We start from the raw sequence: 16,904 nt of genomic DNA, 5'->3' as shown, positions 1-16,904 counted from the left end.
GTTATCTTCTTAGTTTTACACTGTGCTGGGTCAGTTATGCTGTGGTTTCCTCCTACCGTCCAAAACCTTGCAGGTAGGTTAATTGGCTTCTGACAAAATGGGACCTTGTGTGAGTGTGTCTGTGTGTGCTCTGTGATGGATTGGTGTACCCTAGCTGCGCCCGTTCCTTGCCAGGATAGACTCCAGCTCCCCTGCGGCCCCTAAATTGATCAAGTGGGTAGAAAAAGGGTGGATGGATCCACTATCAATCAAGCACTTAGCATGCTATTGGTGCCAAAAAGCTGCAAAGGAGTGGCTTGGAAGGAGTGATGTTTGACCTCTCTGCCCAGTCACACACATCACTTGCACACAAGAGGAATGGTAACTCACAGCCTTCTTTGCAGTACTCCACAATGTAGCCATCCAGGCCAGCTGAGCCCAGCCTCTCTGGGGGTCTCCACTTCAGGGAAATGGTGGTGTCGCTGATGTCGTCGATGGCCAGGCCTGTGGGCTCGCTGGTGGGAGCTACGAAAGGAAAGGCAGGCCTTGCTTAATTAATATAGAATCACCCATTATCTGCTTTATGCTCAGCCCCGATTAGGAATTTCGGTGTGTGTTTGTTACGTCTTGGCTTGACACAACGAACCCTGTGACCGCACATGGGAGAGTGAGGAGGCGTGGCCCCTGAGCCAATCGTCTTTTGACATGTCACAGGCAGCGCCGCCCCCTGTTGGAGCTTGAGTGCTGATTGGAAGAGAAGAGCGTCCCTCCCGGCCAGGAACGCGAGCCTGCAGGGGTCACTGACAACTGAGAGACCCCTGGCCAAATAATTGCGTCAATCCCTAGGCAATGTGCTCCATTCCTGAGGGAATCCCGATCACTGTAGTGAAATGTCCCAGACTCGGACATGCAGTCAATCCCAGAGCTCAGCTCGAGCAAGCTCACCTTTACTGGCTGCTCAATTTGGATGGCCTTAGAGATGTCTCTTTTCATTCTGTGGCCTGCAATATTTTTTTTGGGGGGGGGTATAGGTGCTTTTTATAGCCTGATACTCCCCAATTCCATTTGCAAACCGAGGTACACATGCTTGAGCATTGACTGCTCTGCTCACCTGCACAGTAAAAGACGTCCCCTAGTGAGCTTGCCCAGTGTAAGGGATATTGCTTGCTTGCTGAGCTCATCAGCTCAGGAGGGGGCATGCTTTGCCTGTGGGTTGGATGACAGCCGGCTCCACTGCAGGAAGAGCTCACCCACCCATCAGGAGATACAGTACAGTATGTGCGCAGTGACATGTGCCACTGTGCAAGAACAAAATCCCTTAGGCCCAGGACAGCTGAGCTGAGTTTGAGGACACTGTCAAACTGACTGTACTTTACAATTCACTTTCAAAGCTCACCTCACTTGTCCCATCATTATCGTCAAACCCGGTGTGAGACCAGCGGTATCAGCAGCGTAGACATGGGCTACATTAAATTTTTGCTAAAAACGGTGTTTTATCCCTTTCAGAGTAAAATGTGGCAGAACTGGACACATTTGAGGAAACGTGAAAACAGAAGCTTACAATCCTCCCTTCATGTACAGCTCTAATGTGTAAGGTAAGGCACGTGTACTTTAATACAGAAATGTTGCTGGTCTCTTCCAAGATATGGTTTATGTTGCAGAAGGTATCATTCCAAAAATTTCAAGGGAAGAGACGACGAAAAGACCCTTTTAGAAGCTCTTCAGCTTGTGCTGTAAACACAGGAGTGTGACGGTGAGTGACTCCCCCATCTGGCACTGGGCTCTCATGATCAACAACAAATTCAAGCAGCTGAGAGAATTGAAGGAATGCCTATTTTAAATTTATTGTGGCCTGTTACATTTAAAAATAGGTCCTTAACTGCTTGTGTGCTTCAAAACAGCTTTTGCACTTCAGAAGATTTTCCCCCTTAGATGTGCCGACTGAATGCCGTGTCAGAGAACAGTTCTAAACGTGTGAAAAGTCAGGCTTACATTGTTTCAGAGCAACAGAAGGGAATAAGAACGAATCTGGTGCAAACAGAATCAAGCATTCCGCGTGTTTTCCCCCCTAAAGGACTTTAAGCAAAACGGAAATGAAATGGGTTCCCACACAATGTATAGGTGCAAAAAAAACAGATCTCCTCTTTAGCCTCAGAAAACAAAATGCCATTCAACGCAGCGCACAGTACACACAATGCACACGAAGGCTAATAAGTTAATGAAGGTTCGAATCAAGAGAAAATGATACTCTCACGCTACCGGATAGTGTCAATTCTGTAGCCTCTTTGCAACCTAGCCTTTTCACACCCAGTATGTTGTCTTGGAACAACAGCCCCTCCATTCCCCCCAGAAAACTCAGGAAACTACCCCCTGGTCAAATCATGCTTTAAAATGAAGCCTACTGGCTGTGGGTTTGGGTTCTGGCTCTGGTTCCGGTTCAGGGGTGGGTTCCGGCGGTGGTACGGGCTCCTCTGCTGGTGGGCTGGGTTCCTCGGTCGCCGGGGGCTCCCCCGGCGCCGATCCTTGGCCTGGCTGGCTGGGGTCTGCCTCCTTCGTAGCCTCTTGCGGGTCAGACGGGGGTGCCGGTTCCGCGGGCTGGGACGGGCTCTCCGGTGCCGGCGGCGCTGGCTTCTTTTCGGCCGTTTTGGGAAGCGTGGCTTTCGTCATGCTGTGTTTCTCTTTCTTCTCCACCGACCCCTGGGCGCACGTGTGTGTGTTTTGGGTTAGTGTCTTTTTCCTCCTCCGCTGTCCTCGGCGATCTGTTGATGTTGGCTCTTGTTCATGCACTCGGGCTCAGTCCCCCTCTCGTGCAGCAGCAGGAGCGTGATTCCTGTCCCCCGGGCGCGTACAGTAGCCACTATTCCCCCGGCGGGCACAGCTGGCGCAGCGTCACCGCACCGGTCATGAGTGATTATTTATAGAGGGGAATGCCACGGATACTTTCCTAATCAGCTGTCTGTGCGACTCCCGGCGCTGCTGGGTTAGAGGTGGATACTTCAGCATTCGCACCCAGTGGGACCACAAACCCCAGCAGGAAGAGGCTATAGGACCGCGTAACCCACTCAGCTCCGAACACCACATGCTGCAGCCCAGCCCCGGGACGAATCTGACTGGTAATTATAGACACATGGCTTAATCTTGAGGAACTTCAGCCAGATGTCAGAGACGTCCTCATATTGCACACTGCCGGGAAGGGAATGCAGCTATCTTGTGCTCACACTCTAGGTAGGTGTTAAAGCCCAGAAGGGATGTATAAAATGCAATCGGTAGACTAAGATGAGTCCTAATAAAAATCTCAGAGCAAGGTGCTGAGTTTAGGTCACCTTAGTTCTTATTTTGTTTTTCCAGCTGATTTCTGGTGCGATGCTTTTGCCACAATGCCTGCATAGTCCCCCCCACCTGTTCAATAAAGCCCACAATTCAGTCGTCTAGGACACCTCTCGTTAATCCGACAGGATTTTAAAAGTCTCTTCCCTCTGGTTAGGAACTTCTGCCAGGAAGAAAGATCACACGCTGAGCTCCTACAAGTATGAAATCATGATGTAAAATACTGACTGACGCTCCAGAATGATGGTTTGGTCGTTCTGCCTTTGAAGGCAACATGCTTTGAATGACAAATGAATTGATGGCTCACCTGTGCTGACAGACCACATTAGTGTTTCCTAGCTCACAGGTCAGCTCCTAGGAATTGTCCAGCCCTGCCTGATTCAGTTAGTGCTGTCGGACCTTAATGTTTCTTTAAGTGGCTCCTGGTTGAATCAGACAGCATGCAAAAAGTTGGGCACCCTGTGCTTCATGTCTCACTTAGCCACCATACGGAAAGCGAGAAACTCTTCTCACATTCTTTTGTAAGCCAGAGCCGCTGGGTGAAAACACTGAAAATGTTTTTTGGGCTTTCTTACATGAACCGGTTCCTAGTTTGGCATCCTGGGTCTGATACAGTAATTTGCACATTTCTCTATGCCCTGGTCATAGCCTGGTGCCCGTCCTGTCACCAGGACTCTGGTGGAGAACGGAAGGGGCAAAAGGAGACGTACCGACTGGGACAAAGGGCTGAGATGCCGGACTGTGACGGGACATCCCGATGGCGTTCACCGCATACACCCGCAGTTCATACGCAACCCCCTCAATCATCCTCTTCGCCTCGTAGGTCAGCTCCTTGTGGAGGTCAAAGTTCAGCCTCATCCACCTGTAGCTCTTCTTCTTCTTCCTCTCCAGCACGTATCCTGAGGGCAAACAGAAATCAGATCGGCCTAATGAATGCTGGCGTCCAATGCATGTTCAACTAGACCATCCCCGAAATGGACATCAATAATTATTACAGTATATTTACTTGACCTCGCTGCCCACCAGTAATTAACCCGAATTCTGAGATTGGGCAATACAAGTTCACTAAATGCAGTCCGGCCCACAAGACTGCACAGTGTCCCGACACCAAGGAAAGTCCAGCTGGCCACTGCCTGCACCCTGCTTGGCCTTACCAAGGATTGGCTGACCGCCGTCAAACTTTGGGGGCTCCCACTGCACCACGCAGGAGTCCTCCCCAACACTGATGATCGTGGGGGCTTCAGGGGGGTCGGGGACATCTGCAGAGAACAGAGGTACAAAGCAAAGCTTTACATGCCAAATTTAAGGCCAACTTAGCTATTCAAGGAATGCATAACAAAGAAGCAGCATAATTCCAAATCTCAAAAGATTTTTAAGAAAAATGGTTGGCCTTTAAAGACACTGGCTTCGTGTTTAGTGGTGGGGAGACTCTGGGGACTTTGTCTGCTTAATCAGCTATTGTCGGTTTTAATTTGTGTAAAAAAAATTAGAGGAAGAGGGTAGCAGCATTTTACAAAAATGACCCAGAGCTGATATGTAAATATAGCTATCATGACCTACAGTATCTGAATATTAAGAGACCTGGGCTGTCGCAAGCAGGCTGTTTTTGAAACACTGATCTTAAATGAAAGGGGAACTAAACCATTTTTAACACAAAGCCTAGAGTTTAGCCGAGACCTTTTTGTCATGAAGAAAACAAGAGTTAAGAAGAGTTTCCATAAATAGCCTTTGGAAGGCGTTGATGCTCTTCCGAAGTATGTTCTCAGGCAGTGAGACACTGCCCTAGATCAGCTTGTCCCTCACCGGTGAATGGTATGTCACTGACAGGGTGCTGTCACTTCGTTTTCAGACCCACCACCAAAATAGCATTTTATAGAACAGACCAAATATATCCTGTTATCACTAACAGCCACTGGAGAGTGCTTTCAATCAATGATGGTTTCCAACGTGATAAGAAAATGATAATCCTAACATCACTCATTTACAATTTCTCCTAAAATGACAGGAGAAATCAATTGCACTGACGCCTCTTTAGAATGAGCGTATTAGCACTAAAAACACGACAAATTAATATTGAAAGCAATAGCATTTTCTGTATTTTAAATGCCTCTCGGTTATCCCCATACTTATTCTTCCCTCCTTCGAAAAGTAAAGGCGTCCACTTTTGAAGACTGAGAGAAAATCTTTCCGATGCCTTGTTATGTCCTGCATGGTGATAATGACCCAGAGCTGCTGTGTAAGTGTATTTATCTTGATCTACTGAATTTTACGACAACACACAGAAGGTGCAGTCAGTGCAGTAGTGTGACCACTAAAATGTTAAAAAGAAAACAATTCATGTGTAAGAGATGTCATTATTTTTGTGTTTGTTGTAGTACAGGGCAAGTGTTGGTTATTAATTAATTGACAAAGGGCTAATTAGGCAATTAAAGTGTGGTTTGGATTGCAGGCCTGCTTTCCTGCTGGGGCTGAGGCTGCTGTCTTGGTGCCTCTGCAGGGGGTAGGCAGACACGCCCCCGTGTTGTGCTGTCTGGCGCAGAGTCCTGCGGCGCGCTCACCCACGACCTTGACGGCGATGTCCGCGGTGTCCTCGCCCGCCGGGTTCCGCACCACCACGGTGTACACGCCCTCGTCCTGCCGCTCCGCCCCCTCGATGGTGAAGGTGCAGTGGTCCCTGCAGGACTCCACGTGCACCCGGCCGTCCGAGTCCGAGATCACCTGGCCGGCGGCACAGGAGACAGCCCGGCGTGAGTCCGCTGCGCTGCACCTGGGCGGCTGCCCCCCAGGCGCGTCCGCCGTGACAGACGAGCGCTTTTTAGGCTCCTTCCCATGGTCCTACGGTGCTAACACATTTGCTCTCCATTGTCCTGGTTTGGCATGGTTTGTATAACTGTACCTCCAAGTGCTTTTCCATGCTTTTACTAGCACGTTTGCAGCAGTAAACTTTCATAAAGGTTCTTAAACTGCTTAGAGAGGACATTTCTCTTCTCTAAAGCACTTCACTGCCAGTGGATTGGGAGAAGAAGGGCCCATCAGTATATCGGGACACCGTATGCCTTCTAAAGCACTTCTAAGCTCTAGGATGCAAACACTCACCTGAGCTTGTCCATGGACAGCACGCTCACGGTACTGTGACCCAGAGAATGTGCACACACCTGAGCAGTTGTGCTACAGCCACCTACGCAGAAATCATGGCCTGGCACACACCTTGTGTTGGCCACTGCACAACACCGATTTGATCAAAGCCACTGCATGTAACTTGAAATTGCAGCGATGCATTTTGAGATTTTTGCCATTGAAGTAAGATACAAGATGTGAAGACGGGGTTAGTTTTAAGTCCTTTCTGCATGAAGATTAGACTTCTAAGGCTGGAGTTTATGGCAGGAAGGGGGTTAACTGATAAGGATTCTAGATGCGAGCTAGGAAACTCCCTGGGGACTTAATCCCTGACTATTTGGCCAAAAGGCTGCAAATTGGCCAAACACGTGACCTCCCCCCTTTACCATAATAACGAGTGACATCAGAAGCGACAAGGAAGGGCTATATAAACTAAAAGTTTCTACCGGCACTTTGAACAATACTTCGGTTTTGGTGTTTCTTGCGGGAAACCAGACTTCGGCTTTATTGTTCCTTGCATGCAATAAACTCATCTGTTTAACTTCATCTCGGGATCCAGAACCTTATTCTTTCTGTTACAACACCATTTAAGTGGTTTTGCATCTCGAAAATGAGCCACTCGTGGAAAAAGGAGGAGATTGAATAACAAAGCCCATTGAGAGCACGGAATTGAATCGCTTTGGAGAGTGGTGGAAGTGATGGAGTTCCCAGCTTACACACAACATGAACGTGGTGAGACCCGGGCACATGCTGCCTCTTCCTGCGGCACTTGCAGAGCGAGCTGATTACGCATGCAGGAGCCGACCGCATCACGAAGGAACTTACTTCGCCGTCTTTCATCAGATCAGCACTGAACTCCACGCCTGCAGACTCGTCGCCCTTCGACTTTCTAGATTTGCCCTACATGAGCAAAGCAAATCTGTGAAGCGGCAGAGAGAGCCGGGAACGCCAAGGGGAAATGGGGAGGGAGGAGGGCTGGCAGGCAGCTGGGCCCCCAGAGGAAGGGTGAGGCAGTGTCTGCAGTACGTCCCTGGCTGCCACAGCTTCAGATTTTTCACAGCTTGCTCTGGCAGGACAAAAGTCTCTGGATTTGCTTTCAGTTTTACATGTTTTGATATTTATAAGGCCCAAACTCCTGTTTCCTGCAGTTTGAAAATAAGCTGAATAGCTGAATGTCCAGAGCAAAACGTTAATTAAATATATATATCAATTTAAATAGCACTAAAGTTCATGCTCCCCAGCAGACAGAACCCACCTTCCTGCTGGTTGAAAACCCCAGAGCAAGAAGCTACAGCAGCAGTTCTAGTGTTTCCCTTCATCCTCCCATGCACAGGGGGGTATTTCAGAGTTTGGGCTGTGCTACGCAGAGCTTTGAAGAAGCTTTGTTTCTGAGTAGGCTGGTATGAAGTTGATGGTTCTGCCTCATCAGCAGCACCTTGTGCATTTTCTTAAGGTCTGATAGGTCCGTTTGGTAGAAAATTAAGCTTAAATTCAGCCAGAAAACAGATGTTAACAGTAATGGAAAAAGGAGAGAGGTGGAAAGAGTATAGCTGCCTCTAATTTAAGCAATGGAGTACAAAGACGAGCTCAGCAAAAGCTCTTACCTGTGAGGTCTCCACGTACTGCAGTAAAACTGACTGTCTCACCAATGTGAACTTGCACAGCTCATCACAGGGGTCATATAACCTACCTCACATGCATGACATGTCACCCCCAGGCAAGGTCCCTGCTAATCCGAGTGCGATATCTGCAAGCACCAACCTGCTTCACACTGACGGATCTGTTCTTGCTTTAACTCATGTTATAACTATACGTATGCAACAGCATTTACCATGGGCGCAGGCCACTGTTGTGAGGATTCTAATATGAGCTTTGAAAATCATTCAAGAGAGAGCTCCTCTGAGCAGGCCACTGCAAAATGAACGGTGATGCAGGATTCCTGTTCAATGGAAATTCCAGCTCATGTGCACATGCTTATGGACCGCGGAGCTCCGTGCTTGTCCAGAATGGAGCGTTCTAGCGAATGGTGGGCAAGGCTGGAGAGATGGGAATACCTTGTCGGCTTTGGTCCACACCACTGTGGGCGCAGGGTCCCCAGAGATAGGCACGTCCAGGCGCAGCTTGTTCCCCGCCACCACGATGATAGTGGTTTCTGGGAGGTGACCCACGCAATCCAGGTGGATTTTAGGCGGATCTGCAAAGCAGCAACCATGAAAAATGACGGCACGTCTGCGATATCCTCTGGATTGCCCCAGAGCAGTGATCGGCTGAGCTTTGCTCTGCACCAGTGAGATTGGGGTGCTGCCCCCTCAGTGTTGATGGTCACTAGATGAGTGTGACTGGGATTTGAGGAGCAGTGGTGCCTGAAAGGACACCATGGTGAGGGCTGGGATTAGCTGGCATTATCTGGGCAGAGCTCTCTAGGCTCTCAACAGAACAGTCACCCTTGAGACCCTGTGGGCACCTGAAGGCTCGCAGTTGTGTCATTTTGGGAGGCACCTCTCCTCCAATCTGGACTGTACCCCAGAGGGGAACATCTGAACTTCCTTCTTTCCATGTTTCTCTCCGCTGTGAACTGAGGTATACAGGAATGAAGCCTGATTCCCAATTGTGTGGGTATATAGCAAGAACAGGAGACACATCTTAACCCAAGTGTGGTGGGTGTGTGGAACAAGATAGCCAGTCATCATGGTTGAAGCCGATACCTTGGCTTCATTCATGAAGTAGCTGGATGAAGTCCTGCACTTACTACTAATGACCAAGATAGGTTAGATGGGCTGAATTGCCTCTTCTCATTCATAACCTCTTATATACAAATAGGAAATATTACAAACAGTTTTAAAAAAGAAAGAATATTATCAGTACACAGTGTACAGTAATTAGTCCCCATCGTCTGACACAAGGATCACAGCCATCTAAGGAACTGATTAACCAGTTTGGACCAGTTTGGACTGTTTAACATCTTACCTTGTCTGGGAACATAGTCAATCTTGACCTCTGAAAAACAGAGAAAAAATACAAAATATTGAGCATACTGCACATACTTAATAGGATCTTAAAAATATGGAATAAGAGAAAATGTAGTCCATACTGTATATGCTCTGAATGTTAAAAATTAGCTCTGAAACTGTAAAGGGTACAATGCTCACTGAGTTACAACAGTCTGTAACGCACACAATTGAGGTGGAACTGATACCTAGGAAGTTCAGTTTGGCAGAAAGATTGAAGGCATATCCCTCTGGCACAAACGTGTAGTCTCCTTCATCCTCGGGCTTCACATCATCTATCGTGAGCTTGTGGATCCTAACAGGGAAACAAAGGGGAGGAGTCAAGATACTTTGTAGGCGGGACAAGAGGACGGGTCTAGAAGCTCCATGGGGCGGCAGTGGGAGGGGCAAAGACCTCCCCAGGGAAGCAAGGGGAGGGGTCATTACTTTATAGGGAAGCAAGGGGAGGGGTCAAGATACTTTAGATATGGGGTGGGGGGGTCTATTGTTTTACGTGGCTTCTTTGCTGCCTGAGTAGGCTGTGGGGGTCAATCTAATCACTGACTCTAAGGTGTTCGATTAATCAATGGAAAAGAGGTGGCAAGGGATTAAGCAGTTTCTTAAACCAGAATACGAAGGGGCATTGGACCAGAGTCCAGGTGCAGGTGTGAATCTGGGCATGTGTGTCGAGGCAGCTGACCCACACAGACCAGCTACGAGCATCAAGCCAAAGGGTCTGCATCCCACTGCAGGGGGGGGTTCCAATTATCTTGAGAATCCTAGGGAACTGAGATCCCTGTCACCCTGTCACCCTGTATCCTCAGCTATAGGACCTCTTACACATGCATTTGCTGAAAGAGATGGCAATTGGCACTTCTCAAAAGGTTCCGCGTGGACAGATTTGCTCTCCATGCTGATCATTTTCCTAACCCCCCCCAGCATGTGGCTCCATCCCTCAGCCACTCACCTTCCGATGTGCGTGATGTGGATCCTCTGGTCAGCGGTCACCTCCACCCCGTTCTTGTACCAGATACCCTTGACGTTCTCGTCGGACACCTCGCACTTAAAGACGGCCTGGTCCTTGGCCTTAACCGTCAGGTCCGCGATGTTCTGGTACACCTCCAGCTCTTTCTCTGGCAGTCAGAGGGGGAGAAAACAGAACCGCTCACACCGGGCTCTCTGAGATTGTGCGGATTAGGTTGCCTTCTTAATCTCCCATTGCCTGCGCACTGCAGTACTGTCCAGTCATCTTTTTTTATTTGCACTGCTTTAGTGCATTAGATTAAAAAGGCAAAAAACCTGCCTCAGTCTTCACTACATGTCATGGATACGTTCCTAATCGCCCAAAAGCAACAGTGGCCTGTTTTGATCCCAAATGGGCCTTGACCTCCTACAGTGCAGCAGAAGACTGCACCTCCTGGGGACACACCTTCTGGGCATCAGGCTATACAGGGAGGGGGAGCAGGAGAGGTGATTCATTTAAACTCGGCATCACCTTTAGCCCAGCAGACACTAATTGGTGATTTGCCCTTTGCTTATTGTTCCAACTATACTAACCTTGGCAGCAGTCAGTAAGCTGTGTAGCATGATGCGAAGACTCTGCCATCATGTGCTGCCATCTCCACCCCACCCTCGCCCTCCCCCACGTTTTTATTCATTGTGGATTAAGAACTGTTTATGGGCTGTAACGCACAATGGTATGCGGACTGCGTGAATGTGCAGGGTGTTACTCTTCAAAGTTCATGGGGAAATTCAGTCGCCAGGAGGCCTTTAACACAGACACCAAAATAACAGAAGGAGCTGGAGGCTGGGAGAACGGGGACCCTGCCAAGCGGGCTGTGTCTCGAAGAAAATGTATCAGCCGTTTCTTCTAACTATAGCTGGCATCTCAGCTGTGTTAGAGCAGTAACCTTGACACAATGACAGGAATCGCAGGGATCGGGTTTCAGGAAAGGAGAAAGCTGTGTGGACTGGGTACCTAGCCCTCCACATTTAAATGCTGCTCCTGAGGTATTAAACCAAGAGGCAGTACTTTAAAAATAAAGCACTTATGAGGAATATTCCACTAAATCCCTGTATATTCTATGAAGAAACATTTATACAGACACTGTATTTTGCAGTAAATCATTAGGTTCCATATTTTATTTATTTAATATTATTTTGTAGTTACTTTGTCGTCTGTGCGCTTTGCAAAAAAAAAATCTGTGAATCCTTTGCATCTCACACAATTATATAGTGCCCACTGGACATAGAAGAATTCCAGCCTTCAGCATTCTCATCTGTCTGTGTGGAGTCTGCGTGTTCTCCCCCATGTTCCCCCTGTTCTTGCAGCTGTCCTCTGGGCATTCCTCCTCACACCTCCCAAAGACACAGAAGATGCGCCCTGTCGGATTGACCCTTCACCCCCCTTGAAGAGAGAGGGTGGAACCCCACTTTATTCTTCTGCATTGTCAAGAGGGGCTTCAGCGCTCCTCTGCCCTACGATGTGATGCGTGAACAGATAAGAGACGTCCGCCTGCAGGCACACACTGAACTCAAGGTACTTTACACAAAGAACACAAACCTATTAAACCTTGCAATAAGCCTCTTTGATCAACAGGAGGCCTGCATCTGTTGTAATGCCAAAGCACAATGGAAATATTTTCAGCTCCCCTGGGTGGGGCGCACCTACCCTGCACCATCAGCTCAGCCACAGACTCCCCTCCGTTAGTCTTGGCCCTGTAGTGGCCGATGTCTTCCTTGGTGGCCTCGTTGATGATCAGGTAGTGCTTCCTCCCGTCCTTCTTGAAGCGGTACTTGAAGGTCTCCTCGCGCGTCAACTCCACCCCATCCTTTTCCCTGCCATGACAAGAAAGTCCTGTCACCCCTGCCCCCCAGGACCTCACACAGACGCCACCTGAACGCCCCCTGGGGGGGGGGGATGTCTGGGCAGAGGGGTGGTGTCACGTGGAGCTGGGGACGCCTGCCCCGGGGAACTCTGGGATACGTATTTGAAAGTAGTACTGCACTCCCGGCTGGGCCTGACCGCATCAAAGTCAAATCCAATCCTCTTCCGAACGTTTTCCGAACGCAGCCATGAGATAAAAGGACCCCCCCACCAAAACTGCCTTTTCAGCGATTAAAATACATTAATAATGATGTAGTTCAGGTGGGGAGCTGCGTCAGCATGCATAGGCTGCAAAGGAACAAGTCATTGGTTTATTCCAGGCTGAAAAGAGAAGAAAGAAAACACAAAGTTTCGGAAACGTGTTTTCTTTCTTCTCTTTTCAGCATGGAATAACTCTATTGCTTGCTCCTTTTAATAATGACGTTCTGCTCAGAAAGGACAGCAACCAAAAGCTGTTTTAAAAGCTAGGCTGACCTTCTGGCAGATAAGAACCCACCACAGGCAAAAAATAGAATGAATCCGCAACAGCCTGAATTAGGGAGGTGTTCGAGAGCCAAAGAAGTCAAGAAACACAGGTGCCATCTACAGGACATTATAGGAATGTGCACTTTATTTGGAGAAACGAACTGCCCAAGGGACTTGGAAACACTACTTTGCTTGTGTTTTCTGGAACTTGAACAGACTTAAACTTGAAATCGTTTCCATCCTCTGTGATTTTCTTTCCTGATAACAGTCAGACACCATTAATTCATCGTGCTGGGTCTGTTACATTTGCTGAGGCCTGGCTCCCGAATGTACGGGCAGGAAGCTTAAAGCAAAACCGGTCACACGTTTTTCTCGGGTTGATCTCACCTTATCTCCCAGTTTACGGTCTCCTGGATTTTCTTGAAAACAAAGCACATCCAGTCAAAAGCAAAGGGAGTGATCAGAATGTGAATAAAAAGTTCCGTTACTGATAAAACGCTATCAAAACAAAATCATGTAGCAATTGTTAAACAGCTTGAATGCGTTACGTCAGAAAAGCCACAGGGTGGCACAGGGGCACAGGCATTAGCCTTGCTGCCTTGCAGAGCTGTGGCCCTGGGTTTGATTCCAAAGGTACTGTCTGTGTGGAGTCTGTATGTTCTCCTTGTGTTCATGTGGGGTTCCTCCAGCTGCTCTGGTTTTTTCACACAGTCCAGAAGCGTGCTGGTAGGTTAAGAGGCCTCAGGGAAAACTGGCCCTGGCGTGAGTGTGTCTGTGTGTGTCTGCCCTGCGATGGACTGGCGTCCCATCCAGAGTGTACCCCGCCTTGCGCCTGTTGCTTGCCGGGACAGACTCTGGCTCCCCCACGACACACGACTCGGTAAAGAGTTCAGAAAATGGATGAATGGATGAAAAGAAATGTACTGTATTCCTTCGGCATGTGCTTATCTGCCCTCCAGCTCCCCTTCCGAACAGGAAGAGTCTACATTCCCGGTTGTTTTTTTTTGTCCCAACGTACCATTTCACGTGGGCTCCCTCCTCAGACACCTCGCACTCAAACTCCACCCTGTCGCCCTTCATCGCCATTTGGTCCTCCAGGGGGCGCAATATGAGAACTGGGGGCTCTGGGAGGGAGAGGGGGGAAAAAAGCTTCACACCTGAACAACAACGGCCTTCACCTGCCACCTGAAAAACTGTCTGAGCATCTCTCCTTGACAGTCCATGTATCTTTTCACAGAACCCATTGCCGTCCACTAACTATAACCTTGAGTGTTACCCAAACCAGAAGCCTGGTTTAGGGTTTGGGTCAGAAACATGTCTGCCTAACCAAAAATCTGTACTGCTTAATTCATTTCATATAAAGTACACAGGCTACAGGCAGCTTACATGCTGTATTTGGCAAGATCTGCTTGCTTTTGCTGAGCTCTATCCTAGAGCTTGCTTTGGCTAATATTTCTGGGGTTTTTTGCGGACCAGTTAGCATTCAGCTCCCAGTAAGACTGATAAAGACACACTGACATTAAGGTCGTCACTAAACATTAGTGAACCCTTGTTCCATTGGCTACTGAATTTCAACAACTTGTGTCTTTTAATGACTTTGTCGTGGCTGATCAGTTCGTTCACCATGATGTAATAGCCTAATTTTGGGGGGTTCGAGAAGACGCACCCTTGACGAAGAGCTCGGTGACGCATTTCTCGTCTCCGATGACGCACGCGTAGGCAGCGTCGTCCGCCAGCGAGCAGTGGTTGATGGTGAGAATCCGCTTGTTGCCGATGTTTTCGAAGATGTACCTGTTGCACCGACAGAAGGGGAGATTAGACCCGACTAATCGTTGCTACTGACTGCACACGCTCACCTTCGGAGCGAACAAAAAATCTTCCAAGCGAGTCACGCTTGCAGTTGAAACCAGCTCGGTTTCTTTTAAGTCAAATAACGTTTTCCCGTGTTGAAATGTTAAATCATTTCTGTCTGTTGCATCCAAAAATCTTGCACAAACATTACAAATTCTAGTATTTTTACATAACCTCTTTTCCAGAGATGGGAGCAGCGTATATTATTATTATTAACACAATGGATTCACACCTTAAAAAGATTCAAATACATTGAAAACTGAGGCCTCACCATGAAAATAATCATTTCTGATGGTAAGTGTTAATTTTCTATTGGCAGCGATGTATTACTCCAACTGGAATGTCTCGCTTGGGCTTTTCTGAACGTCTGACTGGTTTCCCTGCCTGGTCAGCTCTGCTGTGTGTCTCACGGGGTGTCAGACAGACACCGCTCGAGTGTGACATGTTCAGCGCAGTCCGTTTTGAAATCCTCCCAGTTTGCTGCTTTCATTGAAGCGCCTTTCGCACATTGGCATATCTCGAGGAAAGTTCGGTATCGTGTTCTGACAACCACAACTAAACCCAAACAATAACATCTGGCTTTTTCTCAGTAAAAAAAAAAAGATCTACGCAATCAATACCACAGCACAAAAACGTCGGCGCACACACAAATAGCAAATAAAATGCTCCCTACTTGCTGTGGATGGTAGTCCCATAGTCCGGCGTGGCACCATCGGAGTGTTTTTCAAACATTAGCGGGTTGAACAGGAAGAAGAAAAGAAAAGCAGTAAGAACACGTGGAGATGCAAGGAAGAATTGAACGATGCCGCGTGTGCCCTTTGTCTCCTACCTGCCGGTGGGGTGAATTTCCTGGCCATTCTTCAGCCACTTCACCTCTGCGTCGGGGTTGGCCACCTCGGTGACCAATTTGATCTTGTGACCCTTCTCCACTTGGTACGCGGGGTCCAGTTTCTTCAGGAAAGCTGCAATGTCAACCAGCAGTGACACTTCATGAGCTATTGTTTTTGCAGACATAGAGTACCTGCTGCATACTGCATATATTTTAAGATAAAGCCAGAGAGAAAGAGAGGGGAGACTGATGAACAAGAAGGTGCAGAGGTGGAGGCCGAGCACTGGAGGTCTAGAGCCTGTGAATGAGACAGCGGAACCCCAGCTTGTCTCCGTTAGAGAGCCGACTCCACAGGACACAGGAATTTCGGGGGCATGAAACGGGAATCAAATTGGCAGGGCACAATTTAATAGCTGTGGTAATTTCTTCAGGTCATAACTTTTTTTGGGGGGGGTAACTGCGGTTTACCAAAACTAAAGGGCAACTAGTCAACGCTGGCAACGTACTACATGTGAAAAGGGCCGTATTATCCAGTAGGATAGTAGGCCCTGTGCCTAGAGCCTATGAAAAAATGACTGTGTGCTTTTATTAGCTTTAACAAAGATCCTTTTCTTTCTATATACAGTATATTTATTGTACTGTATATATAGCAGGGATATGCTGTTTGAAAAATCTTCAGGATAATTGTGATCACTCATCTACCCTTATAAATTGATACACCCACAGAAATGCAGTCACCAAAGGGCCTGGAAAGACCTTAACCCAGCCATGCATGCAAATGGTTAAGGAATCGATCTCCTAATGGCGGAAGAAGAAAAGAAGAAAGGGAGTCTCTTCCAGACAGCTGGGCTGACACACGCCGGGACCGGTACTGCTCAAAGCGACGAGGTGCCAAACGTGTCGGCCTCGTCACGTCCAGGCTTAGGCGCCGGTCCCGACCCGGAAAACCCACCGGCACTCTTCTTCTCCTCCTTCTTCATCTTCTTCAGCCTCTTCAGCATGCCCCGCAGGTCCGTGATGCCGTACTGGAAAGCGATCTTCTCGTACTCGGTAGGCGGCGCCTTGCGCAAGATGTCCCAGACGTCGATCTCGGGCTGCGCATTCACCTGGACGGCTCTGGGGGAGAGGAGACACCGGTCCCCGAGTCAGCTCACTGCCCGCTGCAGCCCGACTGCTGACACTACAGGTCAGGAAAGCGCAAGTCATCTCACCATTTACACACATTTTGTTTTGGAACTGCATCTGTTACACGGATTAAAAACTGGATTGTAAATTCAGGTTACACTCCTTGTGGAAAAATGCCTTCCACAGGGCAAAATGAAAAGTACAACTACAGCAGTTTTAAATAAAAACTGAGATACACCGCAGATGTACTATGATATGCAGAGAATGACACATGACAGCATGGAAAACAGTATTTCCGGCATACAGCGTCAATGGACTTTTTCTGTAAGAAACTGAT

The 16,904-nt window shown here is 48.2% G+C and overlaps 1 protein-coding gene across 1 annotated transcript in view; it reads right to left on the bottom strand.

Moving 5' to 3' along the window:
* The window catches only part of mybpc3 (myosin binding protein C3), a 49,761-nt gene that overhangs the window by 14,423 nt on the left and 18,434 nt on the right, over positions 1 to 16,904 (bottom strand). The window contains exons 11-24 of the mRNA XM_088934569.1: positions 16,395 to 16,558; positions 15,443 to 15,575; positions 15,287 to 15,289; positions 14,429 to 14,553; positions 13,781 to 13,886; positions 12,082 to 12,248; positions 10,378 to 10,543; positions 9,620 to 9,726; positions 9,391 to 9,420; positions 8,478 to 8,617; positions 5,865 to 6,024; positions 4,461 to 4,565; positions 4,017 to 4,205; positions 370 to 504 (exon numbers count right to left, since the gene is read on the bottom strand). Of these exons, the coding sequence (XP_088790695.1) occupies positions 370 to 504; positions 4,017 to 4,205; positions 4,461 to 4,565; positions 5,865 to 6,024; positions 8,478 to 8,617; positions 9,391 to 9,420; positions 9,620 to 9,726; positions 10,378 to 10,543; positions 12,082 to 12,248; positions 13,781 to 13,886; positions 14,429 to 14,553; positions 15,287 to 15,289; positions 15,443 to 15,575; positions 16,395 to 16,558 (1,730 nt within the window). The remainder of the gene's footprint in view (positions 1 to 369; positions 505 to 4,016; positions 4,206 to 4,460; positions 4,566 to 5,864; positions 6,025 to 8,477; positions 8,618 to 9,390; positions 9,421 to 9,619; positions 9,727 to 10,377; positions 10,544 to 12,081; positions 12,249 to 13,780; positions 13,887 to 14,428; positions 14,554 to 15,286; positions 15,290 to 15,442; positions 15,576 to 16,394; positions 16,559 to 16,904) is intronic.

Source organism: Atractosteus spatula, chromosome 16 (genome assembly GCF_055471065.1).
Source record: "Atractosteus spatula isolate fAtrSpa1 chromosome 16, fAtrSpa1.hap1, whole genome shotgun sequence".
NCBI classification, from domain to species: domain Eukaryota; kingdom Metazoa; phylum Chordata; class Actinopteri; order Semionotiformes; family Lepisosteidae; genus Atractosteus; species Atractosteus spatula.
The sequence above is the reverse complement of the archived record's forward strand: the minus strand, read 5'-3'. Positions and strand labels throughout refer to the sequence as shown.